Raw genomic sequence first — 20,675 nt, forward strand, 5'->3', positions numbered from 1 at the left:
TGAGTTAGTTTGTCATACACTGACTGAGTCTGTCATACACTGACCAGGTTAGTCTGTCATACACTGACCAGGTTAGTCTGTCATACACTGACTGAGTTAGTCTGTCATACACTGACTGAGTCTGTCATACACTGACTGAGTCTGTCATACACTCACCGAGTTAGTCTGTCATACACTGACTGAGTTAGTCTGTCATACTACGACCGAGTTAGTCTGTCATTCAGGCAAGACTCATGCATCTTCCCTGCTTCCTGACCTTCACCTTGGTGTCAGCCATTCTGACACAGCCAGAGTGAAACAATCAAACCTCACATGGCCGCACTTCCGTTTTTAGGGTAATTGCATATTTCAAATTCTTGTGACCATTTCATTTTCAATTGTGATGCTTTTAACACTGCCACTGAATAACATTCATCCCCACAGTCGGTGTTTCATGAAGTTTCATGCCTCAATCCACCCCTCCACCTCCCCCTCCCTCACCCCAAGGATGTGTTCAGTAAACAGCATCAGCTTCTCATCTGTAAACTGATAATTGTCTGGAATAGATTTTATGGTCTCTGGTGTAGGTTCTAACACTGTGCAAGTGATGCATATAGTATATGGTTGACAAGCACATATACAGGTTTGTTTGTTTGTTGTCTAACGCTGCACTCAGCAATATTCCAGCTATATGATGGCGGTCTATAAATAATCGAGTCTGGACCAGACAATCGAGTGATTGATATAATGAGCATCGATCCACGCAATTGGGATACAATGACATGCATCAACCAAGTCAGCAAGCCTGAGCACCCGATCCTGTATGTCGCCTCTTTCGATAAGCTGCCTTTTACGGCAGGTGTGGGTTACTGAAGACCTATTCTACCCCGGATCTTCACGGGTCGATATATACAGGTATGAGGCAGTGTTCACACAGTTGAGTAGATTGGGATGTAAGTGTAGTTACAATAGAGTGGAGAAGTCTGTCATGTACACTAGATGGGTGATATATGGTTGATAAGGGTGTTAGAACCTACACCGAAATGTCATTCCTAATGGTAATAAAGTTGTTCATCCATATATCTTATCTTTACTTAGGTCTCCAACATCTAAATGCCTCTCAAAGAAGTTATCATGACCTCGTACACATTGCCACCAAATGTTGTCATTGGTTGTGTAACATTAAACAGAGTCTCCCCATCAAATGTTGTCATTGGTTGTGTAACATTAAACAGAGTCTCCCCATCAAATGTTGTCATTGGTTGTGTAACATTAAACAGAGTCTCCCCACCAAATGTAGTCATTGGTTGTGTAACATTAAACAGAGTCTCCCCATCAAATGTTGTCATTGGTTGTGTAACATTAAACAGAGTCTCCCCATCAAATGTTGTCATTGGTTGTGTAACATTAAACAGAGTCTCCCCATCAAATGTTGTCATTGGTTGTGTACCATTAAACAGAGTCTCCCCACCAAATGTTGTCATTGGTTGTGTAACATTAAACAGAGTCTCCCCATCAAATGTTGTCATTGGTTGTGTAACATTAAACAGAGTCTCCCCATCAAATGTTGTCATTGGTTGTGTAACATTAAACAGAGTCTCCCCATCAAAAGTTGAGCAGCATGTCTGACTGTTGAATGAAGACAGAACTCTGGTGTAGGTTGATTGTTTTATTCATTAAATCTTCTGTAAACATACTGAGTTAATACATCAATTAGGCGGTTTACTGCAAGATATTACAACTGTTAAGAACAAAACAAATAAAATAGTCTTAGTTAATTGAGCTAAGTCATAAACATGTTCACGCAGATCTTGGATGGTTAGTCTATCGCTTGTTGGTCAGAATATTTCTCCATGAGAACCTCCAGCTGGACAGAAGGTGCAATGCTAGTGGATCATAAAGATTCAGTGAACATTCTGTCACAATATTGCAATGTTCTTGTTTACAAAAGAAGTCTTTTGAGAAATGGAGTATCAATGATATTTGCCAAACATGGATGGAAAACCATCCTGGTTACAATGAAACAAGCCGTAGATCTGACTTCATGACTTTCAAGAACAATTCAATAAACAAATAACATTTTCTACACTGTACAAGCAACAAGCCAATATGTACAAGTTCTACCCTACTCCCGGTAAACTGTCCTATTGTCTACCAGGCTCTCCCTCTACACTAGGCGTAGGCCAAAAAGATTTCCTTAGATCAGCGAGATCTCAATGAGGGGGGATCTAATATTCAACCAAACAATCTAAATTTGAAGAATTGTTCATTCGACCAACACACCCTGAATAGAGGGTGATATGACCATTATTACAACTAAGGGAGTTTGTGAGCCTAGAGATACTATTTGGGTCAAACTGATGGAATCTCAAGACCAAGGGAGAGTTCTTCCTCGGGACAGAATACTACTGGTTTGGAATCATATTGTTACACAGTTACATTCTAGGATGTCATTTTGCACAGAAACAATACGTTTTCTTGTTTTACAGATGTGCCCTAAATTTGTTAGAGTTTAAAGAAATGACATGTTTATTTAAGGTAACTACCATCAAATCAGACCTCACAATAATTTATAATGTGTTGTTTTAAGTTCAAGTCTCCTGTTAACTGACGCAGATAACTGTAAAACAAGAAAACTGGCCTTGCCTTAATGTGTATCATATGTCTTAACCCTTTCAGTGCTGGGGTTAAAATGTTCTATATCTTAGGGCTCTACTGCATAGGCGGATCCAGAAGTGGGGTCCAGGGGGTTCAGAACCCCCCACCCCCTTTTGAAAACCAAATGTGGTATGTTATAGGTAGTAAAACTGACAGATAGGATTTGATATTTTGGACCCTTCCCTTTTAAATATGCTGAATCCGCCTTTGTACTGTTTGACATCCTGAGCTTGCCCCAGGTTCTCACAGAGCTGGGTGGGTTCTAGCTGTGAGGGGAACAGGACCCTGGTGGGTGGGGGACTGACTCTGGTTATATGCCCTGTAGGTCCTCAAGGGACACTCGAAGCTATCCGAGAAACTATAAACAGAGAAACTGCCATACATGACCAACAGTGTCACAGGCGTCAGGACCATCTTGTCCTTGTCTTTCAGGTCAAGATGGCCGACACATCCACCCTCACGGTTACAGGGGAAGAACTGGAATTCCCTCGTTAATTTTGTAATATAGTAATGAATTAAGTTGCCCATTTAAACAATGAGTGCCGAATACAGGCAGCGGAGTTGTCTTCCCTGAGTTGTAAATGCTTGGTCGGGCAGAGCGAGATGGCAAATACCACTGTAGTCTGTTAAAGAACTCTATATTAATAGGACATACTATCATCCTAAATTCCAAATATTGTGAATAAAAACACAATCTCATACTGATAGCTTTATGATAAAAATGATACAGACTCGAAAAATCAATTTGCTTGAATAGCCTGTTATGCAATAATCAGTACAAGACATAAGCATGTAAGCAAGCTCCTTGCCCTGCCTTAGAGCACATGCAGTGCAGGGAGTTCTGACACAGGGCTAACACACGAAGAGCCCCACTCGGAAGTAGACAACCAGTACATGAATATCACATGTCAAAATCTGTCAACAAAACATGACCCTTGTAGAGTGCCCTACAAGACCATGTAGACATTGCTAATACACAAAGAAAAAGTAAGCTGAATTACTGTTCATATTTGCTTTTTAACAGACAAAAGATCTATGAATGTCATTTTATACAGTAATGTTCGTAGATCTTAGATTCAGCACTGATTAATATTGTCTCATGGTAGGAAGCTTTTTCATAACATTTTACACTAATATGGGTATCATACATTATTTTGTTACCATGGTTACTGCATGATATGTGTAAGATAACCATGATAACAGATGTGTTAGTACTACTGTGTCTGTGTATGCTGTAGACCTATACTACAAGATTGTTTAGGGTTATCTTCTGACTATAATGTATCAGTACTGACACTTTACAGGGCTAGACACTATTCCTGGGGAGACTTCCAAAACCAAACAAACAGCTTTGCATGTGTTACGACACTGAAAACAAGTCTAGATGAACAATTATAAAAAGATGGCAAAACTTCAACATAATCATGAAAGACCACTCGAAACAATTTCAGGCACGTCATTGATGATTGAAGTACGTCATTATGCTTGGTAAATGAATTTATTCACAAACTTCAAAAAGAGCCTAATGTGTCATCTGACTCACACAGAGCCTGATGAGGATGATGGGGTTTAGAAAAGATGCAACAAAAAGCACTGCTGAGGACAGTTGGCCTTCGGTCGGCGTCATGGAGTTCACCTGGACTATTTTCATATAGGGACAAATACTCAGCAAGAATGGTCACCAGACGCTGCCACTGTGAACAGAGGTTGTTGTACACAAAGTAGGATGGACACTCCATTCCTGATAATGGGATGAACATAAAATGAACACAAGTATATGTACAATCTCTCTGGCTGCAACGAACACAATAGACCCACTCTCGCTCGAACACTCGCACACACACACCCCATCCGCTCGCTGGCTGTAGCCATCTCCATCTATTCCTCGGACCAGTTCCACCATACAATCAAGTTTTACAAATAAATACCAATAAAATTTGCATCATTAATTTTGTTAACAAATAATTGTTACAAAATACATGTAGTAGGCCATCAATTGTTTCTACTAGACAACAAATAATTGAGTATTTCCATCACTCACAACAGCTACCTAATCCCAGTATCTTGTGGCAGACGACATTGTCCATGAGCAGACAACATTGTCCATGAGCAGACGACACTGTCCATGACCAGACGACATTGTCCATGAGCAGACGACATTGTCCATGAGCAGACGACATTGACCATGAGCAGATGACATTGTCCATGACCAGACGACATTGTCCATGAGCAGGCGACATTGTCCATGAGCAGATCACATTTAACATGAACTATAGTAGTCCCAACTGGTTGACAGCAGGCTCAAAACACTCCATGATCCTTCTCACTGCATAATGCCACAAATCCTGTATTCTGAAGATATCCAGTTGCTTGATCTTTACTTCTGCTGAATGACATCTGCTTTCTGAATGACGTTGGCTTTCTGCCTGCTGTTTGCTTTCACAATGATGCCTGCTTCTTAATGATGACTGTTTTCTGAATGATGTCTGCTTTTTTTAATGACGTCTGCTTTCTGAATAGCGTCTGCTTCTTTATGCTGTCTGCTTTTGGAATGACGTCTGCTTCTAAACATTGAACACATCTGCTTTCTGAATAATGTCTGCTGACTAACTGATGTATGTTTCTGATGTCTCAGGCCATTCCTGATGGCTTTCTCCATTGGTTAAAATCTGATTTTAAATGAGGTCTGCTGTTAGGTAAACATCTGTTGTAAGAATGACATCTGTTTGGCAACTATTCGATGCTAGGGTTGCCGTCTGCTGGGAGGATCGTGCCCTATGCTTGTAGATATGATGGAGGGAAGATGTAATGGTGACAGAAATATGAAGTGGCAAAAGATGCATGAATGCAGTAGTGTGTCTGTGTGTCTGAATATCTGTGGTACTGTGTTTAATCTTGGTGACAGTGATGTTGTGATGGCAGACAGGGAATCTTTCCCGCTGTCCGTCTCCGTGTCTCTGGTGGAATTCTGACTGATCATCTGGCTTGTCAAAGTATCCACATCCTGACAGTCATGCCCACCTACCTCGTGCCATGTCACTGAAACAGAGAAATGGAACCGTCAGAAGTGGCAAAAAAACAACAAAAATAACGTGCTAGTTTGATAAGTTTTATGGTTGATAGGTTTTATGAATTGATTATTATTACCTAACAATGCTTTAATACCAACAATAACATCCACAGCTGTCTGCAAAACTTAAAATTATGTATTCAGATTTCCCCAATGATTATTAATATTCAGCCTAAATGTGAAACTAATGTCATGGATAGAGCATTCCCTTTTTACAATCTTGTAGACAATCAACTCTCCATTGTGATAAAGGTTATCATTTTGACTCAGCCTACTTGTTTATCAATGTGCTTCATCTATCTATATGCTATATGTCTTTATGTCTATATGCCAAATGTCTTTATGTCTATGTGCCATATGTCTTTATGTCTATTTGCTATATGTCTTTATGTCTATATGCCATATGTACATGTATGTTTTCCACTGTTGACGAGCATTTAGTCGCTGAAATAAAAATATTTCAAGTTTTGGTTGACTTGTCTTTTAATACCGTATTTGACGTAATAAGCGCCCAGGGCGCTCTCAAAATTAGAAATAGGGGGCTCTTATTAAAATATTATTTTGGTGAAAAACAGAGTTGAAAGATAAATTTCGTGGTTTATGCTGACAGCCTGAAATGTTTATGTACGGCAGATATATTTTTCCAGAATTTAATTGCCCACACGAGTGCGTATTACACGCAAATGAATAGGTCCTGTGTACATTGATCAATCGGAAGGGGTGCTAATTGGGATTGTTCACGTGCAAATATATTAGCAAATATCGCCGTGGGCGCTTATTATGTCGAAAATACGGTATAAAGTGCTGGTCAAAAGATGGGTAAAAGCAGGTCTCATATTTGTGGGAGATGGTCAATTTATTGCAGGATTTTACAATTCCATTGTCATGTGATTTCATGTACACATGATGAGTGAGTGTGTCTGGCTTCAGGCGATTGTTTGTGCCCAGCCATGATATTGCTGGAATATTGCTAGAAGCTGAGTAGAACCATACTCCCTCACTCACGAAATACATGATGAAGTACACGTTGGTGTATATTTGTTTATTTTAGTTCTCGCAACCTTTCCTCAGGGTCAAAGTTTCTAAGGGGGTAATTATAGATTCAAAATGTAACTTGATGTATAAGCATTTAGAACTATATGAGTGCATGGATCAACTAATGACAAAATACTATGTATGACCAATACACTAACATAGTCAGAGAAATATTTTATTACACAATTGATTTCTCTTTAATTTCTTTTTAATGCTGATTTACAGCTTTCTAGAGTAATTTTTTTGATAATCTGGCCTGGTTTGATCCAATTAAATGAAGATATTCCAGTCAAGTTGCTACATGACAGTGAAGCAATTCTAGCCTAACTGTTACTTATCACTGTAAAGCACAACTTTTAATTAGAGGCATTATTCAATCAAAGCATGTTTGAAGTGTCCCCTGGGTCAGGCCAATCCCTATTGTCCCTGGCTTACCCCCAGGGCTTGGGGCTGGGGGAGGGTTACCCCCTAATGAAGTGTTGAGAGGGGATGTAAGGGGTCTGAGAGGGCCAATATTTGCAGAGTGTCTGATAAAGGGATCAGCCCTGCAGGCCAACAGGTGTCTGGTCAGCTCACAGGTCACTTGACCACAGCATGGACCTCACTGTTGGTGGAAAGTTACCATGGCTAGGGGCCATCTCAAACCCTCTCTGTCAATTTGTATCAAAACCAAGCTAGTAGAATAACATCTAGTCTCAGAAATGAACATATCTTATAGTTTTTAAATTATCTTGATATAAATATAATAAAGAGCTGCCTAGAGACTCTCTTCATTTTCAGATACTGCAGTAATCTAGACTTGCCCACTAGTATAGACTTGCAGAGGCTTAAAGGGAATATATGTATGTCAAGTTCTTTATTATGAGGAACACAACGTTTTGGAGTATATGCTTACTCCTTCATCATGTGAGTGAGTATATACTCCGAAAAGTTGTGTTCCTCATAATAAAGAACTTGACATACATATATTCTCTTCCTTACGTGAATCACTTCTAAATGCCTATCAAAGACCGTGCAGGGGCTTTATTGGATAAATTTGTCTGTCTTACAGACCCTGATACAAATATATATCAAATACAACCCATGCAAGTCTATAATGTTTGGCATACTAGATCACTGCAGTATATGAAAATGAAGAGAGTCACTGGGCTCCTTTTGATTATATTTTTATTAAGATAACTGAACAACTGTTTTTTTATGTACGATATGTTCATTTCAGAGACTAGATGTTAGTCTATGACAGACTATCAAACTAGCACCAAAAGGTTGAGGAGGATGGGTTCACATGGAAGTGATACAGGTATATGCTGTAAATTATAGGTGTTCTAGGGGATATACCGTATATTGCAGTTGATATCCTGCATGTGATACAGGGTTGCTGGCATATATATCTGATAAAAATATCCTGACACTTGCTAAAAGTGTATTGTAGCAATAACCGCACACCTTTACTGTTACAAATGCATTTGTGTTCATCTCATCAGTGGTACCCCACCCTACATACAGCTTGTCTGGGGGCACGGGTGGCCCAGTCGTCTAAGGCGCCGCGATTCGCTGTGCAGAGTTACGTCCCTTGGCCACGCCAGAAACCTATGATTGTGGGTTTGAATCCCGGTTCGCCCCGATTATGTTTCTAGGTTTGTCAGCACCATACCCGTGCTCGTGGGTTTCACTGAAGTGGTAATCGTCTGAGACCTGCATCACTTCGGGCTTTCCTCCCACATTCAGCTGACACGCCGCGATATAACTGGAATACTGTTAAAAGCGGCGTAAAACCCAACCCACTCACTCACTACAGCTTGTCTGTTTCCGATGCCTGCATGTTATGACATGACTGGTTTGTAAGAGGCAACTAACGGGATCGGGTGGTCTGGCATCAGTTGATGCATGTCATCGTATCCCAATGGCGTAGATCGATGCTCATGGTGTCAATAAATTGGATTGTCTGGTCCAGACTGGATTATTTACAGACCGCTGTCATATAGCTGGAATATTGCTGAGTGCAACAACCATCAAACAAAGCAAACTGACTGTATGAGCCCTTTCACCTCCCTCTGACTATTGAGATGGCCCCCCAAACAATGGTCAGTAGTGTATTGTGTTCAGCCAGCTGACCAGTGCCACATGGGTTTACACAGCATTAGGAGATAGAGGGTTTGTGGGGGGGGGGAGAGAGGAAATAACCGCAGACTCAGCAAATTCATACCAAGCTGGCTGTAGGCCCTCGAGCTGTACTCTGATTTCTGTCCACTTTGAATATCTATAAGCATATCTCATTGATAAATTCATTGATTTCATAATTGAGGTGTTGAAAGAAACTTTTAACACAAAATGGAAATTAGAATAAATGGAGGGTGGGGTTGTGGGGGTTTGGGAGACAATACTGCAGACTCAGCAGGTTTATTCACTGCTGGCTGTAGGCCCCCTGAGCTCTGATATCAACTTTGAATATCTATAATACGCATATCTGATTGATGTATTTATTGATGGTGTAACTGAGGCGTTGAAACAATCTTTGGACACCTGATGGAGATTAAAATACCAAATTAATTACCACCCCATCTTGTAAACATGTCAAGCTGGAGACATCACAACACAACTGCACAAGTTATTCAATATGTAGAAACGAACAGTTTGACTGTTTTCACAACTTGACATTTTGATTTAATGTCAGGGCAAACAATGTTACACAGTATTTCCTTATAACAAACAACCCAATAACTTTGCAGAAGCTGTTCATGGCCGCCATCACAACTGACATATGCTGTTTCTGTGATGTGTGACACACAATTGTAGTCCGCTCATTAACAACCTAATTAACACCAAGCCATTAATTACAATCACTGCCCTGACAGGCGGCCACAGGCAGTGTCAGCGAGGGGGACCCAGTCCCATATATTACCTCCCTCGTGTTGAGGAGTTGGCGGTTTGTGTGCACATTGAAAACAGATTAAATGGCAGGCAAACAAACACTACTTAATCTTCTCCATTGGGATGAGCCGGACAAATCTAGAACATTAAATAAATGTTAAACTGTAACAATGGACATTGAAAAATGAAGGGGAATTAATTGTGTTGCAATATAATTGTTGAAAAATGTTGATAAATAGGATTCAAAACCCAGAAATCTTCTTGACTTTTCACTGCTAATGAGTAACTTTTCTCCATAAGAATCATACTACTCAAATGTTGAAGAACATCCGACTGGGTGTTCCTTAACTTCTTTTGAGCAGTATAGGTCCGATTTGATAAACATGTACTCTGAATACAAAAGGATAATAAGATGTATCAAAGCTTTTCAACATCATTTTGTACCGGACCGTATCTTAGTGTGAACTGAATATGGAAATCTGGAGTCTTGACTCAGATGTGACTCAGAGTGGATATTTTTGTGTCCATTCTTATTTTTTATGAGTATAGAATGCAAGAAAAAACCTGTGATTAAACCTCTGATAGTCTCCTTTTGTTTATCCTTCCCTTTAATAAACACTGAACATGTTTTCAAAATTATTCTTTCATTCATTGGAAATTATGCCAATGTAATTGAAGTATCTGCACAGACATCGTTTCATTGGCAATACTGCCATTCTTGCAGGTCATTAGTCTAGATGATCCAGCTGCCAATATGGAAGAAAGAATACTGACATTTGTAGGCAGGTTACATTTCTTTAGATTCTTTGTTTTTCAAATTGAGCAAGTTGAAACATGACAAAATAACAAAAATTACCTGTTTGTTAATTTAACCTATTAAGGAGATCTGATTACATATCACACATTTTTAGCTGTTTAAATAACTATCCTGTTAAAGTGTTGTGTGTTTGTTGAATGGGGACATCTGTTGCATTTGTTGATTATTACCTATCATGACCCTCATCTGAACGTGCTGGCGGAATGTGGGGCCAGACATGCCGATATCACGCACACCTGGGACCAGGGAGGGGGAGAGTCCTTTGATTGTTCCCTCTGATAGCTGGAACAATGCCATTGTGTCATGGGACTACCATGTGACACCACCATTGCCTCTGTGCATGCTGGGCCAGGTGAGCCACTGTCACAGCTGGCCGGCCTCGGGCATCACTTACTGCCAGTGTGACCCCGGACTGGATGTGTGACCAGTGTGTGTCACTTGCCACACATCACCAACACAGTGATCAGTGTGTGTCACTAGCCACACATTGCAACACAGCGACCAGTGTGTGTCACTTGCCACACATCGCCAACACAGCGATCAGTGTGTGTCACTTGCCACACAATGGCACCACAGCGATCAGTGTGTGTCACTTGCCACACATCGCCAACACAGCGATCAGTGTGTGTCACTTGCCACACATCGCCAACATAGCGACCAGCGTGTGTCACTTGCCACACATCGCCAACACAGCGATCAGTGTGTGTCACTAGCAACACATTGCCAACACAGACACCAGTGAGTGTGACTAGCAACACATTGCCAACACAGCGATCAGTGTGTGTCACTAGCCATACATTGCCAACACAAACACCAGTGTGTGTCACTTGCCACACATTGCCAACACAGCGATCAGTGTGTGTCACTTGCCACACATCGCCAACATAGCGACCAGCGTGTGTCACTTGCCACACATCGCCAACACAGCGATCAGTGTTTGTCACTAGCCACACATCGCCAACACAGCGATCAGTGTGTGTCACTTGCCAAACATCACAAACTTAGTGACCAGTGTGTGTCACTTGCCACACATCGCCAACACAGCGATCAGTGTGTGTCACTAGCAACACATTGCCAACACAGACACCAGTGAGTGTGACTAGCCACACATTGCCAACACAGCGATCAGTGTGTGTCACTAGCAACACATCGCCAACACAGTGATCAGTGTGTGTCACTAGCAACACATTGCCAACACAGACACCAGTGAGTGTGACTAGCCACACATTGCCAACACAGCGATCAGTGTGTGTCACTTGCCACACATCGCCAACATAGCGACCAGCGTGTGTCACTTGCCACACATCGCCAACATAGCGACCAGTGTGTCACTTGCCAAACATCACCAACACAGTGATCAGTGTGTGTCACTAGCAACACATTGCCAACACAGTGATCAGTGTGTGTCACTAGCAACACATTGCCAACACAGACACCAGTGTGTGTCACTTGCCACACATCGCCAACATAGCGACCAGCGTGTGTAACTAGCCACACATCACCAACATAGCGACCAGTGTGTGTCACTAGCAACACATCGCCAACATAGCGACCAGTGTGTCACTTGCCAAACATCGTCAACATAGCGACCAGTATGTCACTTGCCAAACATCGTCAACATAGCAACCAGTATGTCACTTGCCACACATCACCAACATAGAGACCAGTGTGTCACTAGCCAAACATCGCCAACAGAGTGACCAGTGTGTCACTAGCCACACATCGCCAACATAGCGACCAGTGTGTCACTTGCCAAACATCGCCAACATATTTTGGATTATTTCATTGCAGGCATAACATTTTCCATTAACCGCATCAAACACGATTTCCTTATATGATAGACTATAATGACACAAGGACAATATGCCATGATATGAGCTCACATGAAGCTTTGGTAGATGTGAACTCATAACACCAGGTGAGCTAACACTAGGGCTGATGAGCACTTAGGGAATACAAGAGGAATATATTGTGTAGATGGGCTTCATCTAGCTGGCTGACATTTGAAGGTTAATGGCCGACCATTAATACTAGAGAGGAGAACCTGTACATACTTCTGATGGCAAAACAAGGGTATTAATCTGTCAGGCTTGTATCTGCTCTCTCCAGAAAGTTGGTGCTCTGGTCACTGACCATGTGATTAATCTGCCTGACCAGCTGATACAGTGGACATAGGGCAGCTGTATTGTCCAGCTGTAGTCTGGAGTCTCTAGCCGGGAGATAACGGAGATTAACACCGGGAGATATCAGTGATACATGCTTGAAGATACCGGGTACATTCCGTATAGAACAGTTAACATGGTAGTCGAGACATCACAGGGCCACTCGGCTGACGCTGATACTTGTACATTCGAACACCCATGATCACAATGTCACTCTCACCATATATTGGTTGAATTGTAGAAACCACCTAACAATGCTCATTGTGTGATGTCTGGCCAACGTCCATCCCGTGACTCGTGATACAGACGTGTCTATATTGTTTGTAGTCTTCACTGTACACTCAAACTGATGCATAGAGCATCTTCACAGTACTTCTGTAACTGTAACATGAGTGAGTGAGTGAGTTGGGTTTAATGCTGCTTTGAACAGTATTCCAGTTATATCACCGTGTGTCAGCTTGATGTGGGAGGAGAGCCCGAAGTGATGCAGGTCTAAGAGGTTTACCACTTTGGTGAAACCCAGAGCACGGGTATGGTGCTGACAAACCTTAAAACATAATTGGGGCGAACCCGGGATTCAAACCCACAATCTTAGGTTCCTGGGAGGCCTAAGGGATACAATTCTGCACAGTGAATTGTTGTGCCTTACACGACCAGGCAACTGTAACATGAAAGGGGGGGCTATAGAGTCACTGCTGTGACATCCACAAAAGGCCTCATCAATGTTACTTCTTGTTGTCAAGTGAGTGAGTGAGTTCTGTTTAACACTGTTTTACCAGTATTCTAGTTATATCGCGACGTAATGCGGGAGGAAAGCCCCAAGTGATGTAGGTCTTAGACGGTTACCACTTTGGTAAAACCCACGAGCACGGGTATGGTGCTGACAAACCTAGAAACAAAATTGGGGCGAATTGGGAATCGAACCCACAATTTCTGGCGTGCCCAAGGGAAGCAACTCTGCACAGCAAATCGTGGCGCCTTAGGCGACTGGGCCATCCGTGCCCCCCTCTTATTGTCAAGGCCAAAGTGAGTGAGTGACTTGGGTTTTATGTCATTTTTGTCAATATTGAAACAATATCATGGCGGAGAAACCTGAAACACCTTTATACATTGTACCCATTTGGGAAATGAACCAAGACCTTTGGTGGAACAAATGAATGCTTTTATCACAAGACTACTGCCCCTTAATGTCAAAGATGAATAAGTTCAAGTCACATAGACATTAGAACAAATGGTCAAGACAGTTTGGAGTTGTTTGTTTGTTTGTTGTCTAATGCCACACAATATTCCAGCTCTATGGCTGCTGCCTATAAATAATCAAATCTGGACCAGACAAACCAGTGGTTGACATTGTGAGCATCGACACTCAATGAGCCAAGTCACTGAGCCTGACCATAGATCTATCAGATTGTCTCTTATGACCACCACAGTTTACTAGAGCAAACTCTGAGCCAAGTTTGAAATTACTGTTGATTATTTACCTGAAACATTCTCTTGAACTTCTGATGTGTAGTGGTTTGACCGAAGCATACATATTAAACCTTCCTTCTTTTACCACATTCAGGATTGGCACATATATATAACAGAAAAAGACTTTGTGGCTCTAGGAGGAATTAATGCTTATTTCTGGTATTATAATGAGGTAATATTTTAAGGTTAACAGAGTAAGAAAACTCAGCCATATTCTGAACTCTTGTTGTCACTGCCATCAGCTATCAATAACTTATATTGACAATCAATTCATTACATCACAGCAATAAAAATAATATTTCTGGAAAGATGTAAGAGTCCTTCATGCAATATTTGTGGGATTAGGGTAACATGTTGGTAAGATATTACACCATGATGCAGCTCAGTATGATATAAAGGGAAGTAAGGTTATGTGATAGAGAGATATTTTTAAATTGTTCTCATATACTTGATTGATATATGTCATATTCCACATGCTCATTCCCCAGTGCCCAAGTGCACATGTACCTGTGTGCATCACTTGGTGCCCCAGGGCACATATACCTGTATCCTTGCCATGATATATGTCATATTCCACATGTGCATCACTTGGTGCCCCAGGGCACATATACCTGTATCCCTGCCTTGATATATGTCATATTCCACATATGCATCACATGGTGCCCCAGGGCACATATACCTGTATCCCTGCCATGATATATGTCATATTCCACATGTGCATCACTTGGTGCCCCAGGGCACATATACCTGTATCCCTGTCATGATATATGTCATATTTAACATATGCATCACTTGGTGCCCCCGGGCACATATACCTGTATCCCTGCCATGATATATGTCATATTCCACATGTGCATCACTTGGTGCCCCAGGGCACATATACCTGTATCCCTGCCTTGATATATGTCATATTCCACATGTGCATCACTTGGTGCCCCAGGGCACATATACCTGTATCCCTGCCTTGATATATGTCATATTCCACATGTGCATCACTTGGTGCCCCAGGGCACATATACCTGTATCCCTGCCATGATATATGTCATATTCCACATGTGCATCACTTGGTGCCCCAGGGCACATATACCTGTATCCCTGCCATGATATATGTCATATTCCACATGTGCATCACTTGGTGCCCCAGGGCACATATACCTGTATCCCTGCTGTGATATATGTCATATTCCACATGTGCATCACTTGGTGCCCCAGGGCACATATACCTGTATCCCTGTCATGATATATGTCATACTTAACATGTGCATCACTTGGTGCCCCTGGGCACATATACCTGTATCCCTGCCATGATATATGTCATATTCCACATGTGCATCACTTGGTGCCCCAGGGCACATATACCTGTATCCCTGCCATGATATATGCATTATACCACATATGCATCACTTGGTGCCCCACGGCACATATACCTGTATCCCTGCCGTGATATATGTCATATTCCACATGTGCATCACTTGGTGCCCCAGGGCACATATACCTGTATCCCTGCCATGATATATGCATTATACCACATGCTTATCACTCGGTGCCCAAGTGCACATGTCCCATGCAGTGTGGTCAGATTCATACGGTGGCACCACAGATTACTGGCACAGTTAAAACAAAATGCGAAATAGTGCAGTGCCCCCCTCCCATGCAGTGCCTCATTGACAGGAGCAGATTAGAGTATACATGGAAATTCACATTCTAAGATAAAGGACTTCAAATATATATGTGTTAAGGTAGCTGATGCAGTAGATAGGCCTGTCAGTGGTCTTGCTAATGGTGTCTGATATCCTGTCAAGGTAAAACTACAGGTATGTACACAGGATTCCGTGAGTTCTGTGTCTGTATCTATTGGGTATCCGAGTTTGCTGGTTCATCCATCTTCCCCAGGCAAGAGAGTTATCTTCCCAAGGCAAGAGAGTTATCTTCCCCAGGCAAGAGAGTTAACTGGCTATAAAAGTCCAGTTTCCACCCTTGCTGAACTTGGCTGTTATTATGGAGTTACATTTTGGCTGGGCTAATGAGTCTATGCATAGTCCAATCAAAATCGCACAATGAAATCCAAATCCGGTTCATTATCTGTCGTTCAGATTTTGATCGATTGCAGGATTTGAAAAGCATGTGCACTGCCAACTTGTTGTCAGCAGATATTTTCCAAATCTTTTCATGTTTTTAATCAAGGTGCTCACGTGATTTGATGCTTTTCGCGATGTAAGACCCGTTTTATCACAATATAGATCTTGATTATCGATCAGATCATCCTGACTTTGTGCCGCCATTTTGTTTGAAGATTGGTAGATAGGAGAGGCTTTGAAGGGACATAACTGGTAATAGCCAATGGTGGGTGCTACGATCAAGCCCAGTAATTCCAGCCTAGTTCGGCAAGGGGGGAAACTGGACTTTTAATGTCAGTTAACTCTCTTGCCTCGGGAAGATGTGGTTGACATATCTTCTGAACCATAAGAACAAGGCCAAAATATATCATTTTTTTATAAAAACCAATATGATTTTTATCTTCCTTCAATAAGTCTGTGGCAAGTCATATTACAGAGAGAAGGAAGCAGTGATTGACTGTTGTTGAGTTTGAAATGATGTGGTTGGGAATGAATGTTTAACATAACCTGGCCTTACCCTGCATTTCTATAAGACAGCACAGAAGAGTGCACTTTGTAATCAATGCATATCATCCACACTGGAGCCCCATACCTGATCTACGGCCGCAAGTTCTTGCGCTGCTTACGTCGGGATTTGTGCAGCGAGCGGGCACTCCTGGCCTCATAACTTGTGTCTCCGCAGCCTGTGATTGGAAGTCCATCTGGGCCTACCGGACACGGGGCATCCAGTCCAGGCAGCCCCTACAATGCATGCATGCATTCAAGGTCATAGTTCAAGGTCATAAGTGGTTAGATGTGTAAAATTACGAACAACATTCACATGCAGACAACAATGATGCCATCACGTCTTGAAGACGCAGGTGGAAGTCTTCATTGTTTTACCATCTGTTTATAGCAACCTTTCAGTGGGTCCACTGCCTGGAGGTCTTCGTGCTATAAACAGATCTGATTTGTTCCGTTCGTAATTTAACACTTGGCATGACCATGTCATATATTTCATATCATTCCAGGAGTCTAGGGTGCAAGCATTAGGGCGGCAAGCAAAGAGGTCAAAGGTTACCTGGTTCGGTGGCATCCTCCAACCACACCCGGGCAGAGGGAGCCCGTCGGGACCGATGGGACAGGGAGCGTCTAGCCCGGGGCTGCCCTGCGCAGGGAGGAGAGTTAGTGCGGTTAGTTGCGAGACAGACAACATGGAGGCCACCACCTGGGTTATGTATATCGATATCGGGGCAGCAGCAACCATAGACGGTCAAGGTGGTGTATGTCATCAGGTCAAGGTCGTACTGAGGTCATGACCTTGCCTGGCTTGATGGTGGACTGTGTGGGAGTACAAGGTGTAGATGTTCCATTGCGTGTCCGAAGGAGTGTGTGTGTGTGTGACAGTGACAACATATAACAGCAATCAAATGGTGCAAGAAGTACAGTAACTGAAAGTTTAAAAAACTCTTTACCAGTGGAAAGGTTTAGAATTGAATAAAACTGTGTTTAGAAGATGGAGAACTTGTGGAAGGGTGTGCATTATCAAGGTGTTCCTGTTGAAGAAGGGTGTGCATCATCAAGGTGTGTCTGTTGAAGAATGGTGTGCATTATCAAGGTGTGTCTGTTGAAGAAGGGTCTGCATTATCAAGGTCTGTCTGTTGAAGGGTGTGCATTATCAAGGTGTAGTCTGTTGAAGAAGGGTGTGCATCATCAAGGTGTGTCTGTTGAAGAAGGGTGTGCATTACCAAGGTGTGTGTGTTAAAGTAGGGTGTGCATTATCAAGGTGTCCATTGAAGAAGGGTGTGCATTATCAAGGAGTGTGTGTTGAAGCAGGGAGTGTTGTGTGTAATGTGTGTTGTATGTTGCATGGTGAGTGGTGAGTGTTGTGTCGTGGGAGGTGAGTGTTGTGTGGTGAGTTGAGTGTTGTGTGTTGTGTGTGTGGTGAGTGTTGTGTGGTGAGTTGAGTGTTGTGTGTTGTGTGTGTGGTGCATGTTGTGTGTGTTGAGTGCTGAGTGTTGAGTGTTGTGTGTTGTGTGTTGTGTGTGTGGTGAGTGTTGTGTGGTGAGTTGAGTGTTGTGTGTTGTGTTGTGTGGTGCATGTTGTGTGTGTTGAGTGCTGAGTGTTGAGTGCTGAGTGCTAAGTGTTGTGTGTTGAGTCTTTAGTGTTGTGTGTTGAGTGTTGAGTCTTTAGTGTTGTGTGTTGAGTGTTGTGTGTTGAGGGTTGAGTGTTGTGTGTTGAGTGTTGTGTGTTGAATGTTGAGTGTCGTGTGTTGAGTGTTGTGTCTTTAGTGTTGTGTGGTGAGTGTTGTGTGTTGAGTCTTTAGTGTTGTGTGTTGAGTGTTGTGTGTTGAGGGTTGAGTGTTGTGTGTTGAGTGTTGTGTGTTAAGTGTTGAGTGGTCTGCAGTATGTTGACATCTTGTAGGCAGGGGATGCTGCTTGGAGATGCGAGGAAAGCAAAAGCCGGGAGGTAGCCAGAAGCTCCCAAACAGGAAGACACAGATGCTGAAAGCGTGCTACAGTTCACATCAGATGTGGGTTTGGGTCTATCCCACTATCACAGTAGGAGCTTCCCAAACATCAGGAAAAGCACTGAGGAGGTACAGAGGCATATGGGTATACCTAGATTTCATTGGCTATAATTTCAGATTGAAAAAAAATCAAACAAGAACAAAATCAATAAATGACAATGAACTGATAAGAAAGAGTACAAGATCTGAAACAAAAGCCCTTACTTTCATGCAGGTGATGATACACAACACTGATGTCGACCAGTAGTAATCTGGTCTGTGCCATACAACTGTCTGAGACAAATGTCATTGCAGACAGCAGCAGTGGGTGCAGGGCGAGATTGGTAGAAGGTCTGGAACTAGTTCCATCTTACAAAGATACTGGTATGTAACTAACAACTTCCTTCTTACTTCAGCCACCACAGAGTAAGAGGCACTGGAAACATTGTAGCAAGTCCCCCAAAACAAGTGTGAGGTGACTTAGACGATTTGGCCAAGAGAATGAACACCGTATTCACGGTGTTCAAATAAATTACTAATTTTCATGATAACATCCTTTTGGGCAAGTAAATGGACGATTTGGCTTTTACGCTACTTTGAGTGAGTGAGTAAGTTTTGGTTTAACACTAATTTTAACAGTATTGCAGTTAAATCACAGCATGAATTTGTAGGACAGACTGAAGTGATGCCTCTTTGACATTTACTACTTTGATGATTGAAACCCAATATATGTGTGGCATCATGCAGAGGGTGAAATGAAGCGATGGGCAGTCCTGTTACTAACTGTGAATTGGAAGCTTGGAAGCTTGGAGGGGGGGGGGGGGGGGTGGTGGTGGTGGGTGGTGGGGGGGGTGGGGGGGGGATAGGAGGGAGGGAGGGGTGTGTGTGTGTGTGTGTGTGTTGATTGCAGGAGCTTACATGAGAGGGGGAGGGGGAGTGAAGGTTGATGGAGGGGATCAGCTATATGGATGTATGCTGATCTGGTCCTCCTCGCATAACTCGGGAACATGAGTGCGAGCTCAGTGATAATCACTTGGAGTGTGAAGTAAAGAGGCTTTCTGGGAAACAGGGCTTATCATGGCAACCATAGACACCCTGGTGCAGATGGACACAGTGTGACACATTCCTGTCTCTGCTCTACTAATTTATTACAATGCTCATGATAAGCTTTACAACACCAGTATAGGGCTCAATGCGGTGACCCTGGGCCTTGTTGCCGGGCAGCACGATCCATGGTGGACATGATGCCTACACCTCTCCATGGCATAACTATGATATTCCATGTCTACACAAGCTCATTCAGGAGGATATGACAGTTATAATACCTCCGGAAGAAAAGGTGCTGACCCATCACATTTTTTGTTTGTTTGACGAAATGACTGAAACATATCCACATGTAATGTCCAGGGGTTCCTCATCCTGTTTCAGGGCAGAACATGCCTCCATAATAATGGCTTGTTCTTTGACACAGGGTGGTTGGATTGCCGGCACAGTAAACGGACAAACCAACTGTGTCGAATCTGTCTTTGTAGTCTACCATGGACCCTTCATCAACCTCCGGTTTGTCTGGTCCAGACTGGATTTGGTCATGTGATGTAACTGTAATAGTGTGGACTTCGTCAGCATATATTAGCCAATCATGGCCACTCTTACAGCAGGTGCCTTCTGCACATGACAGAGGGAGTCAGTATGGTTTTTAGACAATTTAGCATAGCCGGGGACATCAGAAATGAACATCACACATTATACCCACGTTGGGAAATGAACCCTGGCCTTCAGTGTGGCAAGTGAAAGCATTAACCACTAGACTACCCCGTGGCTCCTTATCTGTAGAGCCATGTCACAATGATGGCAACATGTTTACTGGATTTGAAGGTTGTCTACTCGTGACGCAATGTGAAACATTTGGAAGGGTCACAAGAAGGTGAAGGTTGGAAAGTTTTTAAACGTTATCGCCTGTGATCCAAGGGCAGACACTAATGTCAACATGTTGCTTGTCAGTCAGGAC

General features: G+C 42.6%; 1 protein-coding gene across 18 annotated transcripts in view; it reads right to left on the reverse strand.

Moving 5' to 3' along the window:
- Positions 1-1,633: 1,633 nt before the first annotated feature.
- LOC124150427 (collagen alpha-1(I) chain-like) overlaps positions 1,634-20,675 on the reverse strand; it is a 145,458-nt gene continuing 126,416 nt past the window's right edge. For 14 of the 18 annotated variants that reach the window (XM_048400779.1, XM_048400785.1, XM_048400782.1 and 11 more), the window contains 3 exons: positions 17,240-17,326; positions 16,772-16,920; positions 1,634-5,676 (listed from right to left, as the gene is read on the reverse strand). In XM_048400779.1, coding sequence (XP_048256736.1) covers positions 16,777-16,920; positions 17,240-17,326 — 231 coding nt within the window. In that variant the 3' untranslated portion in view covers positions 1,634-5,676; positions 16,772-16,776. The remainder of the gene's footprint in view (positions 5,677-16,771; positions 16,921-17,239; positions 17,327-20,675) is intronic. The other 4 variants (XM_046522444.2, XM_046522443.2, XM_046522453.2 and 1 more) reach the window with 2 other exon arrangements.

This window comes from Haliotis rufescens, unplaced genomic scaffold, assembly GCF_023055435.1.
Source record: "Haliotis rufescens isolate VD_foot unplaced genomic scaffold, xgHalRufe1.0.p SCAF_20, whole genome shotgun sequence".
Classification (NCBI taxonomy): domain Eukaryota; kingdom Metazoa; phylum Mollusca; class Gastropoda; order Lepetellida; family Haliotidae; genus Haliotis; species Haliotis rufescens.